This window comes from Microcaecilia unicolor, chromosome 13 (assembly GCF_901765095.1).
Source record: "Microcaecilia unicolor chromosome 13, aMicUni1.1, whole genome shotgun sequence".
Classification (NCBI taxonomy): Eukaryota; Metazoa; Chordata; class Amphibia; order Gymnophiona; family Siphonopidae; genus Microcaecilia; species Microcaecilia unicolor.
In genome coordinates, this window is record NC_044043.1 from 24,542,732 (window position 1) to 24,556,635 (window position 13,904).

At 43.6% G+C, this 13,904-nt stretch overlaps 1 protein-coding gene across 1 annotated transcript in view; it reads left to right on the forward strand.

The window, feature by feature from the left end:
* The first annotated feature begins 2,299 nt into the window (after nucleotides 1–2,299).
* MMP28 (matrix metallopeptidase 28) overlaps nucleotides 2,300–13,904 on the forward strand; it is a 94,479-nt gene continuing 82,874 nt past the window's right edge. Inside the window, exon 1 of the mRNA XM_030186051.1 lies at nucleotides 2,300–2,512. Within this exon, the coding sequence (XP_030041911.1) occupies nucleotides 2,300–2,512 (213 nt within the window). The remainder of the gene's footprint in view (nucleotides 2,513–13,904) is intronic.

A 13,904-nucleotide genomic window follows, 5' to 3' on the forward strand; every position in this document is an offset into this window, starting at 1 on the left:
GAAAGAGAAGGATGGGAGGTTGGTATTTAAGTCAGAACAGAATTGGGGGTGGAAGTTGGCGAGATTAGGTTGGGGCATTTGGGTAGGCTTGCTTAAAGAGATGAGCTTTCAGCATTTTTCTAAAGGGCAAGAAGTTGTTTATTAATCGGATTGGTCTGGGTATAGCGTTCCAAAGCTGGCTGCCCAAAAAGGAGAAACGGGATGCGTAGTAGGTCTTGTACTTAATTCCTCTACAATTGGGAAGGTGTAGGTTAAGATAAGTTCATGAAGGAATAGATCTGTTTCTAGCAGGGAGGTCGATCAATTCATTCATGTAGCCAGGGGATTCACTGTGGATGATCTTGTGGGTCATTGTGTTGATCTTAAAATTTATTCTTTCTTTGATGGGGAGCCAGTGAAGCTTTGCTCGAAGAGGTGATGCACTTTCGAATTTTGATTTGCTAAAAATAAGTCTGGCAGCCGTGTTCTGGGCAGTTTGAAGTCTTCAGTATTTGGTTTTGCATCCTAAAAAGATACTGTTGCAGTAGTCGGCGTGGGTAATAACAGTAGACTGTATCAGGTTCCGGAAAGTGTTGAGTGGGAGATAAGGCTTCACTCTTTTCAATATCCACATCATATTAAACATTTTCTTCGTGGTGAGCTTAGCGTGGTTATCAAAAGATAAATGGCTGTCTATCGTTACTCCCAGTATCTTTAAGTTGTCAGTTATGGGGAGTTTGACATCAGGGGTGTTGAGAGTAGTCGGGAGATAAGGGGAGTATTGGGAAGAGAGAACCAGGCACTGCGTTTTTTCTTAATTTAATTTCATTTTAAAAGCATTAGCCCAGGAGGTTAGAGTGGTAATGGTAGTATTGATTTTGTCATGAATTTCAGATAGATTGAATTTAAAGGGGATATATATGGTGACGTCATTGGCATAAATGAAAGGATTTAGACCATGTTTGGTTAGTATTCTGGCCAAGGGGATCATCATAAGGTTGAAAAGTATCGTGGAGAGTGGAGATCCCTGTGGTACTCCACATTCTGATGACCATGGGGATGATAGATTTGTAGCTCCTTTGACTTGATAGGATCTGGTAGTAATGAAGTTATTAATCCAGTTGATAATGTTTCCACCAGTCCCAAGTTTGTCCAAGTGTTTGGTAAGGATTGAATGGTCAACCATGTCAAAAGCGCTGGATAAGTCAAATTGTAAGAGGATGATGTTGTATCCGTTTGCTATTTCAAGTTTGAATTTAGATATTAAGGTTAGAAGAACCATTTCAGTGCTGTGGGCAGGTCGGAAGCCCGACTGGGACTCGTGGAGGATGGAGAATTTCTGAATATATTCATTAAGTTGTGAGGTCACTCTGTTTTCCAATAATTTGGTGATTAGAGGTATGGATGCAATTAGACGGTAGTTGGTAACGTCATTCACAGGTTTCTTTGTATTCTTTGGGATAGGTGTTAGTAATATGTTACCATGCTTGGTGAGGAAAGAGCCTTTTTGAAGTAAAAAGTTTAAATGGGAGGTGAGATTGGAGATAAAGCATGAAGGGGCGCTTTTCAGAAGGTAGTTGGGGCAGGGGTCAAGGTGGCATTGTGATCTAGAGAGTTTTGATATGGTTATGATGACTTTTTCAGTAGTAAGGGGGGTAAAATTAGTCCAGTAACGGTCAACAGGTGTTTCATCAGTTCCAGGGTCCAGTACGTCAAGGAAGGTGTCAATAGTGGAGTTACCTTTAGAGATCGAGTTACGAAGATTAGTTACTTTTTCTCTGAAGTATTTTGCCAATTGATCTGCAGAAGGACGATTTAAAGGTGATGATGTCACTGGATCTGTGTTTAAGAGGTTTTTTATAAGTTGGAATTGTTTCTTCATATCTGTGCCAAACGTTGAGATTTTTTGTGTATAATAGGTTCTTTTAGCATGTTTGATGGCGTATTTATATTTCTTTGTGATTGTTTCCACGTGATAAAGGCAAGATTATCTCTGGACTTGCTCCATGCTTTTTCCAGCTTCCTGGTTTGAGATTTTAAATTTCTCAGCAAATCGTTAAACCATGGCGATAGGTTTCGTTTACGTGTAGTCATGGATCGTAGAGGTGCAATTTCATCCAATATCATTGTGCACCTATTATCCCAAAGTGTAAGAAAGAGATCTGAATTAGGTGGATTGACCAATTGTTCGCATAGATATTTTGCCAGAATTTGACATTATCGATCCGTCCTCTGGTAAGGATGGTGGTAGGGACGTGAGATGTGGGCTGACCTTTTCTGCGCCATTGCAAGGTGAAGGATGATTTGTAGTGATCCGACCATGGAATCTACCTTCATGGATTTCATATCTAATTTATGCATCAGCAACCCCAATGTAATTATTTTAGGTGATATAAACTTTCACCTAGAGGATCTCAAGTCTACCCGTATCCAAGAATGCATGGATCTTCTCTATGTGACCTCACCATACCTCCGTGAAGTATTGGTCGGAGGAGAATTTATGAGAAATGATGTCAAGAGAATGGCCCCTGATGTGAGTGGGTTTTCACGGAGGTATGGTGAGGTCACATAGAGAAGATCCATGCATTCTTGGATACGGGTAGACTTGAGATCCTCTAGGTGAAAGTTTATATCACCTAAAATAATTACATTGGGGTTGCTGATGCATAAATTAGATATGAAATCCATGAAGGTAGATTGGTTATGGTTCCAGTTGCATGGGGTCTATAAAATAGAATGCAAGTTAGTGAATCACATAATGTAGGGTTGGATATTTTAAATGAGGCAATTTCTAGTTGAGGAGTGATGCATTCTGAGATGGTTTCAATGAAAAATTTTGATCTATAGATTAATGCAATTTCTCCACCAATTCTGTCTTTTCTGGGCCAATGTACAATTTTGTAGCCAGGAGGGCACAGTTCAAGTATGATGGGGTCGATGGAATTACGGATCCAGGTTTCGGTGATGAAGAGCAAGTCAAGATTGTCAGATTTGATCCAGTCAGTTATAATTTCGGTTTTATTAGCTGTTGATCTGGCATTAACGTAACCAATACGTATATATGTGTTAGGCGGGGAGAGTCTGATAGGTACGGACGGGGAGAGGGATCTTGGGGTGATAGTATCTGAGGATTTGAAGGCGACGAAACAGTGTGATAAGGCGGTGGCCGTAGCTAGAAGGTTGTTAGGCTGTATAGAGAGAGGTGTGTCCAGCAAAAGAAAGAGGGTGTTGATGCTCCTGTATAAGTCGTTGGTGAGGCCCCACCTGAAGTATTGTGTTCAGTTTTGGAGGCCGTATCTTGCTAAGGATGTAAAAAGAATTGAAGCGGTGCAAAGAAAAGCTACGAGAATGGTATGGGATTTGCGTTACAAGATGTATGAGGAGAGACTTGCTGAACTAAACATGTATACTCTGGAGGAAAGGAGAAACAGGAGTGATATGATACAGACGTTCAAATATTTGAAAGGTATTAATCCGCAAACGAACCTTGTCAGGAGATGCAAAGGCGGTAGAATGAGAGGACATGAAATGAGATTGAAGGGGGGCAGACTCAAGAAAAATGTCAAGAAGTATTTTTTCACGGAGAGAGTAGTGGATGCTTGGAATGCCCTCCCGCGGGAGGTGGTGGAAATGAAAACGGTAACGGAATTCAAACATGCGTGGGATAAGCATAAAGGAATCCTGTTCAGAAGGAACGGATCCTCAGGAGCTTACTCGAAATCGGGAGGCGGGGCTGGTGGTTGGGAGGCGGGGATAGTGCTGGGCAGACTTAGACAGTCTGTGCCAGAGCCAGTGGTGGGCAGACTTATACGGTCTGTGCCAGAGCCGGTGGTTGGGAGGCAGGGCTGGTGGTTGGGAGGCGGGGATAGTGCTGGGCAGACTTATACGGTCTGTGTCCTGAAGAGCACAGGTACGAATCAAAGTAGGGTATACACAAAAAGTAGCACATATGAGTTGTCTTGTTGGGCAGACTGGATGGACCATGCAGGTCTTTTTCTGCCGTCATCTACTATATTACTATGTATAGATGAGTAAGGTTTAATAGTATTTAGTGATGAAGGAATATTTATGATTTGTCTTGTTTTTTTGAACTTTGGTTTTAATTATTTTAGGTATTTTCAATATTGTAGGATTTATTGGATTTTCGTCTTCTAATGTAGTCAGGTAAGGCTGTAATGGATTTCTGTAGTTGTCACGTTTTCAAAGCAGGAACTGGGTTGTGAGCCCTTGGGCCGCTGCCGAGGAGCAGCAGTGGCAGGCGAAACCATCCCACACCGGAGACTAGGCAAATCTCAGGCAAGCAGTTAGGCTTCACCTGCACTTGGCCACTTTTCACCCAGAGTTGAGCTCTGGGCTTCAGGTGGCTGGCAGGACTTGCTGGACAGGGCAGGACTGGATAACAGCAAGGCAGCACAGGGACTGAGGGTCAGAGGGGAAAGGGAGGAACATGGGCAGCAAGGCAGGAGACTGGGCAAGGAAGGGAAAGCTAAAGGGCAGAAGAGAAAGCTGCAGAACAGCCACTAAACAGGGAACAAACACTGACTAACAAGACACAGAACTAAGAGCTGCAAGCAGCCCCAAAGCCAGAACACAGACAAGCAGAAACTAAACACAGAATTACAAACAAGAAACCAGGCAAGGAAAGCAAGTAAAACCTAAACTAAACACAGACTAACTAGAAACAGGCAAGAATCTCAGGCAAACAACCGGACTAGCAGAAGTGCAACAAGCACCAACATACCAGGGCCTTAGACGCAATGCAAAGGCAGAGAGGTTCCAAATGGCTAATAAGCCCAGCAGGCAGCTGAGACTCAGGTGCAACAATCACCAGGCAACTACTACTACTACTACTATTTAACATTTCTAGAGCGCTACAAAGTGTACGCAGCGCTGTACAAACACAGAAGAAAGACAGTCCCTGCTCAAAGAGCTTACAATCTAATAGACAAAAAGTAAAGCATTTAAATTTAAAATATTTAAGCAGTCAAGCACAAGAGAACAGTCACAGAAGGACAGAAGATGTTGAAGGGTGGTCAGTGTGATTAGGTGTAACTCTGGTTGGAGTAGTGGGAGAAGGTGATAGGAGATATACTATAGGATGTCATTCTGAGGCCAGGCTAAGTCTAAAGCAGGAGAAGGTATTCTCTGCAGCCTATCTGTGAGATGGAAAATGCTCTCTGAAGCTGCTGCTATAAGTTGTTAGTTTTCTCTCCCTGAAAGAGATCCAAGCCACACCCACGAAGTTCAAACTGTCAGTGGGGAGGGTGAGGGGAGGAAATGGCAGTGCTTGATGAAAAAGAGAGCTCAGTTTGATAGGAGATATACTATAGGATGTCATTCTGAGGCCAGGCTAAGTCTAAAGCAGGAGAAGCAACTAAGGGTCGGGCAGCCTGGAAGATCCGGACTGGACTCAGCTGAAATCTGGAACGGGTAACAGCACACTGACAATCTAATACAGCCAGCACACAGAGACAGAGACAGAACTAACTCACAAAGAACAGACAGAAGCCCGCTCAGAAGCTGACCACAGGAAATAAGGTGAGTCTGAGAGGGGTCACGGCCACAGACGTGACAGTAGTTGAGATCATTTTGTGAAGATATGGTTAGTTTGCTGAATCTTTTAAAGTGATGTTGAACTGGTATGAAGTTGATATCAGGAGGGAGGGCTTTTGAGGTTGAAAAGATAAGAGCAAATGAGTGGATAGCAATAAGAGTATTTAGGAAGAACATTTTGTTATATGTCTTGGATAAACCAAGCCATGCAGGAAATCAGCAGCTCTGCTTTCCATCGTTCTGCCTCAGAAGCTGAACCGTGCCATGCAGTAAAGCAGGAAATCAGCAACTGTGCTTGCTGTCTGCTTGCCTCAGAAGCTGAATAGAGGGAGAACGAAGGATCAGTGAAGTCATATCATGGTCTGCCTAGGCCTTTTTAAAAGCCCACTTACCACTGTTTGCTGTTAAAAGTGGGCTGATCGGGAGGCAGAGGCTGGGAGAAGGGAGTCAGTCCCAGAGTTGCCAGCGTTGATGACGAGGGCTCCTCTCCAGAGCTGCCATAAAATCCAGCTCATCAAAGGTATGTGCTCCTGTGCATCGCATGGAATGCTCATTAGAATACTAATAAGCTGCGTGTAATACATTTGCATAGGGTTGTTGGTAGCTGCTACGGCAAACGGTTAAAGCCACGGAAAACCCCAGCCAGTCAAGTTTTTAGGATATCCACAATGAATATTCATGAGAGATTTGCATACCAAGGAGGCAGTGCATGCAAATCTTTCATGAATAATCATTGTGGATATCATGAAAACCTGACTGGCTGGGGTGCCTCCAGGGCCAGGTTTGGGAACCACTTCATTAGATGCTACATAACGTTTGCTTTTATACTGGCTACAGCAGGTACAAACATTGCAAACCCAGTAAGCTTTATGCATCAAGCTCATAGAAACATGGGCAAATAAAGGCCAAACAGCCCATCCTCAATCTCCTCCTCATCTCCCTAAGAGATCCTACATGCTTCTCCCACGCTGTCTTGAATTTAGACAGTCTTTATCTCCACCACTTCCACCGGGAAGCAGGGGGTGAAGGTCGGGGGTATGTTGGGCACTTATACATGCAAGTTATACCATTATAGAATTCATGCTGCTTGTACATTATTCCAGTGCTTAAACTTCAGATAACTCAAATGAACATAAGAATAGCCATCTAGCCCAGTATCCTGCTTCCAGCAGTGGCTAATACAGGTCACAAGTACCTGGCAGAAACCAAAATTGTAGCAACATTCCATGCTACCAATCCCAGGGCAAGCAGTGGCTTCCCCATGTCTGGCTCAATAGCAGACTATGGACTTTTCCTCCAGGAACTTATCCAAACCTTTTTTTTTTAACCCAAATACGCTAACGGCTGTTACTACATCCTCTGGCAGCGAGTTCCAGAGCTTAACTATTTTTTGAGTGAAAAAATATTTCCTCCTATTTGTTTTAAAAGTATTTCCATGTAATTCCATTGAGTGTCCCCTGGTGTGACAAGGTGGTGGCCATAGCCAGAAGATTGCTAGATTGTATAGAGAGAGGTGTGACCAGCAGAAGAAAAGAGGTGTTGATGCCCCTGTATAAGTTGTTGGTGAGGCCCCACCTGGAGTATTGTGTTCAGTTCTGGAGGCCGTACCTTACTAAGGATGTAAAAAAAAATGGAAGCTGTGCAAAGAAAAGCTACAAGAATGGTATGGGATTTGCGTTACAAGACGTATGAGGAGAGACTTGCGGACCTGAACATGTATACCCTGGAGGAAAGGAGAAACGGGTTATATGATACAGACGTTCAAATATTTGAACGAACCTTTTCCGGAGATGGGAGGGCGGTAGAACGAGAGGACACGATATGAGAGTGAAGGGGGGCAGACTCAAGAAAAATGTCAGGAAGTATTTTTTTCACGGAGAGAGTGGTAGATACTTGGAATGCCCTCCCGCGGGAGGTGGTGGAGATGAAAACGGTAACGGAATTCAAGCATGCGTGGGATAAACATAAAGGAATCCTGTGCAGAAGGAATGGATCCTCAGAAGCTTAGCCGAGATTGGGAGGCGGGGCTGGTGTTTGGGTGGTGGGGCTAGTTCTGGGCAAGACTTCTACGGTCTGTGTCCTGAAAATGGGGCTAGTTCTGGGCAAGACTTCTACGGTCTATGTCCTAAAAATGGCAGATACAAATCAAGGTAAGGTATACACAAGAAGTAGCACATATGAGTTTATCTTGTTGGGCAGACTGGATGGACCGTGCAGGTCTTTTTCTGCCGTCATCTACTATGTTACTATGTTTGGACTTTTTGAAAGAGTGAAAACTCAGTTCGCGTTTACCTGTTCTACACCACTCAGGATTTTGTAGACCTCAATCAACTGTCTCTTTTCCAAGCTGAAGAGCCCTACCCTCTTTAGCCTTTACTCACATGAGGAATTCCATCCCCTATATCATTTTGTTCGCTCTTTGAACTTTTTCTAATTTCACTATATCTTTTTGAGATACGGCGACCAGAATTGAATGCAGTAGGCAAGGTGAGGTTGCACCATGGAGTAATACAGAGGCATTATAATATTCTTGGTCTTATTTACCATACCTTTCCTAATAATTCCTAGCATCCTGTTTGCTTTTTTGGCCACCGACGCACACTGGGCAGAAGATTTTAGCATATTGTCTACAATGACACCTAAATCTTTTTCTTGAGTGCTGACTCCCAAGGTGGACCCTAGCATCAGGAAACTAGGATTTGGATTATTCTTCCCAATATTCTTCCCTTTCATCTGTCTGCATGAAATTTCGTCTGCCATTTGGATGCCCTGTCTTCCAGTTTCCTAACATCTTCTTGCAGCTTTTTCACAGTCCGTATGTGTGTTAACAACTTTCAATAGTTTTGTGTTATCTGCAAATTTAAGCACCTCATTTGTCATTCTGATTTCCAGATCATTTATAAATATGTTTAAATAGAACCGGTCCCAGTACAGATCCCTGCAGCACTCCACTATTCACCCCATTCACTCTTTTTTTTTTTTTTTGCCTAATAAGTTTCCACCTTGAACCTTGCAATTGTGGGTTCTAAATATAGCCCTTGTACTGTTGTAAGACAACTTTGATTTGTTATCCCATAGTTCTATAATGGAGCTGGGGAACTGAAACCCTGCCTGAGGAATCAAACCCATTGCTATGTGTCAAGTTTTTTTTTCAGTATGCCTCAGGGTGCTCTGTTAGAATTCAATAATAACATAGTTTCTTCTCTCCTTGCTATGAAAACCTTAATGAAATTTGGTCAACAAATTCATGCTTTAATTTTTTTTTCAGTCCATGATTTTTTATTAATTTATATTTATATTAATTCATATTTAACCATCATTAGAAAACCCCCTCCATCCTTATTTTATTAATTTTTTTATACTCAGTGCCGTAGCGAGGGCTAATGGCACCCGGGGCGGGTCGCCGCTGCGCCCCCCCCCCCCGGGTGCAGCATGGCGTGACCCCCCCCCCCCCCGGACCGCATTCTTACCTGCGGGAGGGCCAATCCGCCCCGAGTGCACGTCACTCAGAGCTGCGTCGGCCCCGCTGGTTCCCTGCTCTCTCTGCCCCAGAACAGGAAGTAACCTGTTCCGGGGCAGAAAGAGCAGGGAACCAGCAGGGCCGGCACCCCCGAGCGCGTGCACCCGGGGCGGACCGCCCCTCCCGCACCCCCCTTCCTACGCCACTGTTTATACTTAGCTTATTTTTCTCAGTCCAACAATTTAAAAAAATATATTTTATCAAAAAGAATCTTATCTTGAATAAGGGTTGATTCTTCTTAATATAGATATTTATCACCCTCACACAGCTTAACAGCCACTGATTCAGTTGGGCACTTTAAATACACTTGAATATGTTTAGGAGCTGTTAAGCTGTTGAGGGTGATAAGTGAATCTGTATTAAGAAGACTCAACCCTTCTTCAAGAGATGTAAATCTTTTTGATAAGGTAATTTTTTTTTATTGTTGGACTGAGACAAGAAAAGTATTTACAAAAGTAATAAAATAAGTATGGAGGGGATTTCTGACTAATGATGGTTTAATGTAGTTGCTGCATGTACACCAAAGTAGGAGGCACTACTTCACTGAAGTCTTTCCTCTAAAATGCAAAGAGAGTTTTTGAAATTGTTTTGTAGCATGCTGTAAGGAGACAGACTATGGTTGGTAGTTTGCATTTTTGTCAGCCAATTTGTTTGGGGTGCAATAAAATTGTAGCATTAAGCAGTCTGTTTGGAGGTCTGTGGAAGAAGCGCATTACAATATGAAGTAAATTATAATGCATGTTTTTTCCTGTGGGAAGAATGAGGCGTGGGAGCTGATTGATGGAAAATTTTGACCCTCCTTCACTGAGCATTGTTGGAGAAACAAGACTCAAAGGCCATGGGAAAAAAAAAAAAAGAAGCATTCGGACATGGATTGGAAGTAGGTGAAAGGAGAAAGCAGTAGCCAAAAGCCACCAGTCTTCATAAGAGACCTGATTTTCACAGGCTGCCTTAGACAAACTAATCTCAACAGCAGCTTGTATGTTCTTATTGGACTAGTGACAAGCTAAAAAGGGTGAAAGTCACCATTCCACAAGTCCAAAAACGACAAGCTCCAAGGCCATTTAATTTTAGTGTTCCAAACTAGTTCATCAGGTGAAGACCAAACACAGGCTGTGTTTTGGCACAATAGCCTTCATCAGGGGTCCTGCATGGAAGCAGTGAATCTATAAAACCAATATATGAATAAACAGCTCTGTCACAAACTGTAGTGCATAGCTATCATAGAGCTCTGCAGTCGCAGTGATCAGCTTGTAAGCAGTGTTTGGGTTTTCTCCTGTATGTTCTATTGATGAATAAACAGTGGAACACTAAAATTGAAAGTCCTCTGAGCTTGTTGTTGTTGGGACTTGTGGATGGTGACTTCCACCCTTTTTGGTTTGTCATTTCTAACTTTCTGTGTAAGGTTTTTGTTCTCTCTCTCTCTTCATCTTGTTTGAATAGTACCACTAGACAGCTGAAGAGTGTGGCCATCCAAATAAAGAAAGTGACAAAGTGGATGCAGTAGCCCTTTGTATGTCACACTGTGGTATAAAAGAAACCCTGAAGTTGGTCAGAAGCTTCCTCACAACAATCGACGTGAGAGATCAGATGCAACCCTGAGCTGTTAGCACTCAGTATCACACTGAGCAACTTCCTACAAGGACAAAGGAGAGATGGCCCTAAATTGCCTCTATCCCCAAATAGCAGGTCAAGAGCTAATAATGGTAACAGGAATACTCTGAGATCGGCAATTGTGGCAAGAGGCAGCCCATAAAGCAGCATGTGCTCTTCCTTGAGAATGACCCTATATAGTATAGTATAGTATGCGTGGGATAAACATAAAGGAATCCTGTTAAGAAGGAATGGATCCTCAGAAGCTTAGCTGAGATTGGGTGGCAGAGCTGGTGGTGGGAGGTGGGGCTACTCATTCTCCCCGTCTCATCTGCCCGCAACCTCGGAGTCATCTTCAACTCCTCCCTCTCCTTCTCCATGCATATCCAGCAGATAGCCAAGACCTGTCGCTTCTTCCTCTTCAACATCAGCAAAATTCGCCCTTTCCTTACTGAACACACCACCCGAACCCTCGTCCATGCTCTCATTACCTCGCTCCTTGACTACTGCAACCTACTCCTCACTGGCCTCCCACTTAGCCATCTATCCCCCCTTCAATCTGTCCAGAACTCTGCTGCACGTCTTATATTCCGCCAGAACCGATCTACTCATATCACCCCTCTCCTCAGGTCACTTCACTGGTTTCCAATCAGATACCGCATTCAGTTCAAGCTTCTCCTCACCTACAAATGCACTCAGTCTGCTGCCCCTCACTACCTCTCTACCCTCATCTCCCCTTACGTTCCAGTCCGAAACCTCCGTTCATAGGACAAATCCCTCCTCTCGGTACCCTTCTCCACCACCGCCAACTCCAGGCTCCGCTCATTCTGCCTCGCCTCACCCTATGCCTGGAACAACCTTCCTGAGCCCTTACGCCAAGCCCCCTCCCTGCCCATCTTCAAGTCTTTGCTCAAAGCCCACCTCTTCAATGCTGCCTTCAGAACCTAACTCTCACCTCTCAGGAAATCTAGACTGCCCCAATTTGACTACCCCTATCAGACTGACTGTTCACTTGTCCTTTAGATTGTAAGCTCTTTGAGCAGGGACTGTCCTTTATGTTAAATTGTACAGCGCTGCGTAACCCTAGTAGCGCTTTAGAAATGTTAAATAGTAGTAGTAGTAGTACTGGTTGGGAGGCGGGGGTAGTGCTGGGCAGACTTCTACGGTCTGTGCCCTGAAAATGGCAGATACAAATCAAGGTCAGGTATACACAAAAAGTAGCACATATGAGTTTATCTTGTTGGGCAGACTAGATGGACCGTGCAGGTCTTTCTCTGCCATCATCTACTATGTGGTATAAGATCATGGGAGGACTAATTGATGAGCACTGAAATGTATTCTTTATTGGAAAGATATGACTTTGGATAGATTACAAATTCAGCAGGACACAAATCACACCTTTGAATCATTGTGGGTTGAAATTCCATGTATAAAAGGGAAAAGGACGGTGATAGGAGTGTCCTACCGTCCGCCTCGCCAGGATGAGCAGGTAGACGCAGAAATGGTAAAAGAAATCAGAGACTCAAACAAAATGGGCAATGTGATAATAATGGGTGACTTCAATTATCCAAATATAGACTGGGTAAATGTAACATCGGGACATGCTAGAGAGGTACAATTCCTTGATGAAATCAAGGACAGCTTTATGGAGCAGCTGGTACAGGAGCCGACGAGAGAATGAAAAATTCTAGATTTGGTCCTTAGTGGAGCGCATAATCTGGTGAGGGACGTTATGGTACTGGGGCCGCTTGATAATAGTGATCATAATATGATCAGTTTTAATATCAACAAACACGTGAACAAAGGGGAGCCGGTTGATATTGTGTATCTGGATTTTCAAAAGGCGTTTGACAAGGTACCTCATGAAAGGCTACAGAGGAAATTGGAGGGTCATGGGATAGGAGGAAAAGTCCTATTGTGGATTAAAAACTGGTTGAAGGATAGGAAACAGAGAGTGGGGTTAAATGGGCAGTATTCACAATGGAGAAGGGTGGTTAGTGGGGTTCCTCAGGGGTCTGTGCTAGGACTGCTGCTTTTTAATATATTTATAAATGATTTAGAGATAGGAGTAACTAGCGAGGTAATTAAATTTGCTGATGACACAAAGTTATTCAAAGTCGTTAACTCGCGACAGGATTGTGAAAAATTACAGAAGGACCTTACGAGACTGGGAGACTGGGCGGCTAGATGGCAGATGACGTTTAATGTGAGCAAGTACAAGGTGATGCATGTGGGGAAAAAGCAACCCGAATTATAGCTACGTCATGCAAGGTTCCACGTTAGGAGTTACGGACCAAGAAAGGGATCTGGGTGTCGTCGTCAATAATACACTGAGACCTTCTGCTCAGTGTGCTGCTGCGGCTCGGAAAGCGAATAGAATGTTGGGTATTATTAGGAAAGGTATGGAAAACGTGTGAGGATGTTATAATGCCTTTATATCGCTCCATGGTGCGACCGCACCTTGAGTATTGTGTTCAATTCTGGTCGCCGCATCTCAAGAAAGATACAGTGGAATTGGAAAAGGTGCAGCGAAGGGCGAGTAAAATGATAGCGGGGATGGGACGACTTCCCTATGAAGAAAGATTAAGGAGGCTAGGGCTTTTCAGCTTGGAGAAGAGACGGCTGAAGGGAGACATGATAGAGGTATATAAAATAATGAGTGGAGATAGGAGCGGGTAGATTTAGAGGGCAACAATGGAAATTTCCATCACATATTGTGGGGGAAGCACACTTTCAGGAACATCTTAGGCAGAAATGGCAGTTGTTTGCAGACACTAATATACAACATGAGGAAGACGCTCTTCTCTATTGGGAAACATCTAAGGCAGTTATGAGGGGGGAGGTTATCTCTTACATGTGTGCCAGGGCAAAGAGGTTAGCCCAGGGTATTGTCCAACTGGAACATAAATTTCAGGTAGCAAAACGAAAATACTTGGCGGCCCCCTCAACCAGAAATAGAGAAGAGATGGTATCGGCTCTTACAGCATTGAATTCACTCATTCATGAACGTACAAAAAAACAACTGTTTCATAGATCATTCACTTTTCACAGATTTGGTAATAAATCAGGGAAATTATTGGCTAGAGTAGTAAAGAGGTGGGGGGTAACAGGTTCATCCCATCCTTGATAAAGCCAGATGGCACCCGTGAGACTCGACCGGGAGGGATAGTGCAGATCCTACATGATTTTTATGCATCCCTCTATAGTAACCCAAGTGAGCGGAGTGGACCGGACTTGGTAGATTATTTAGAAGATTCAG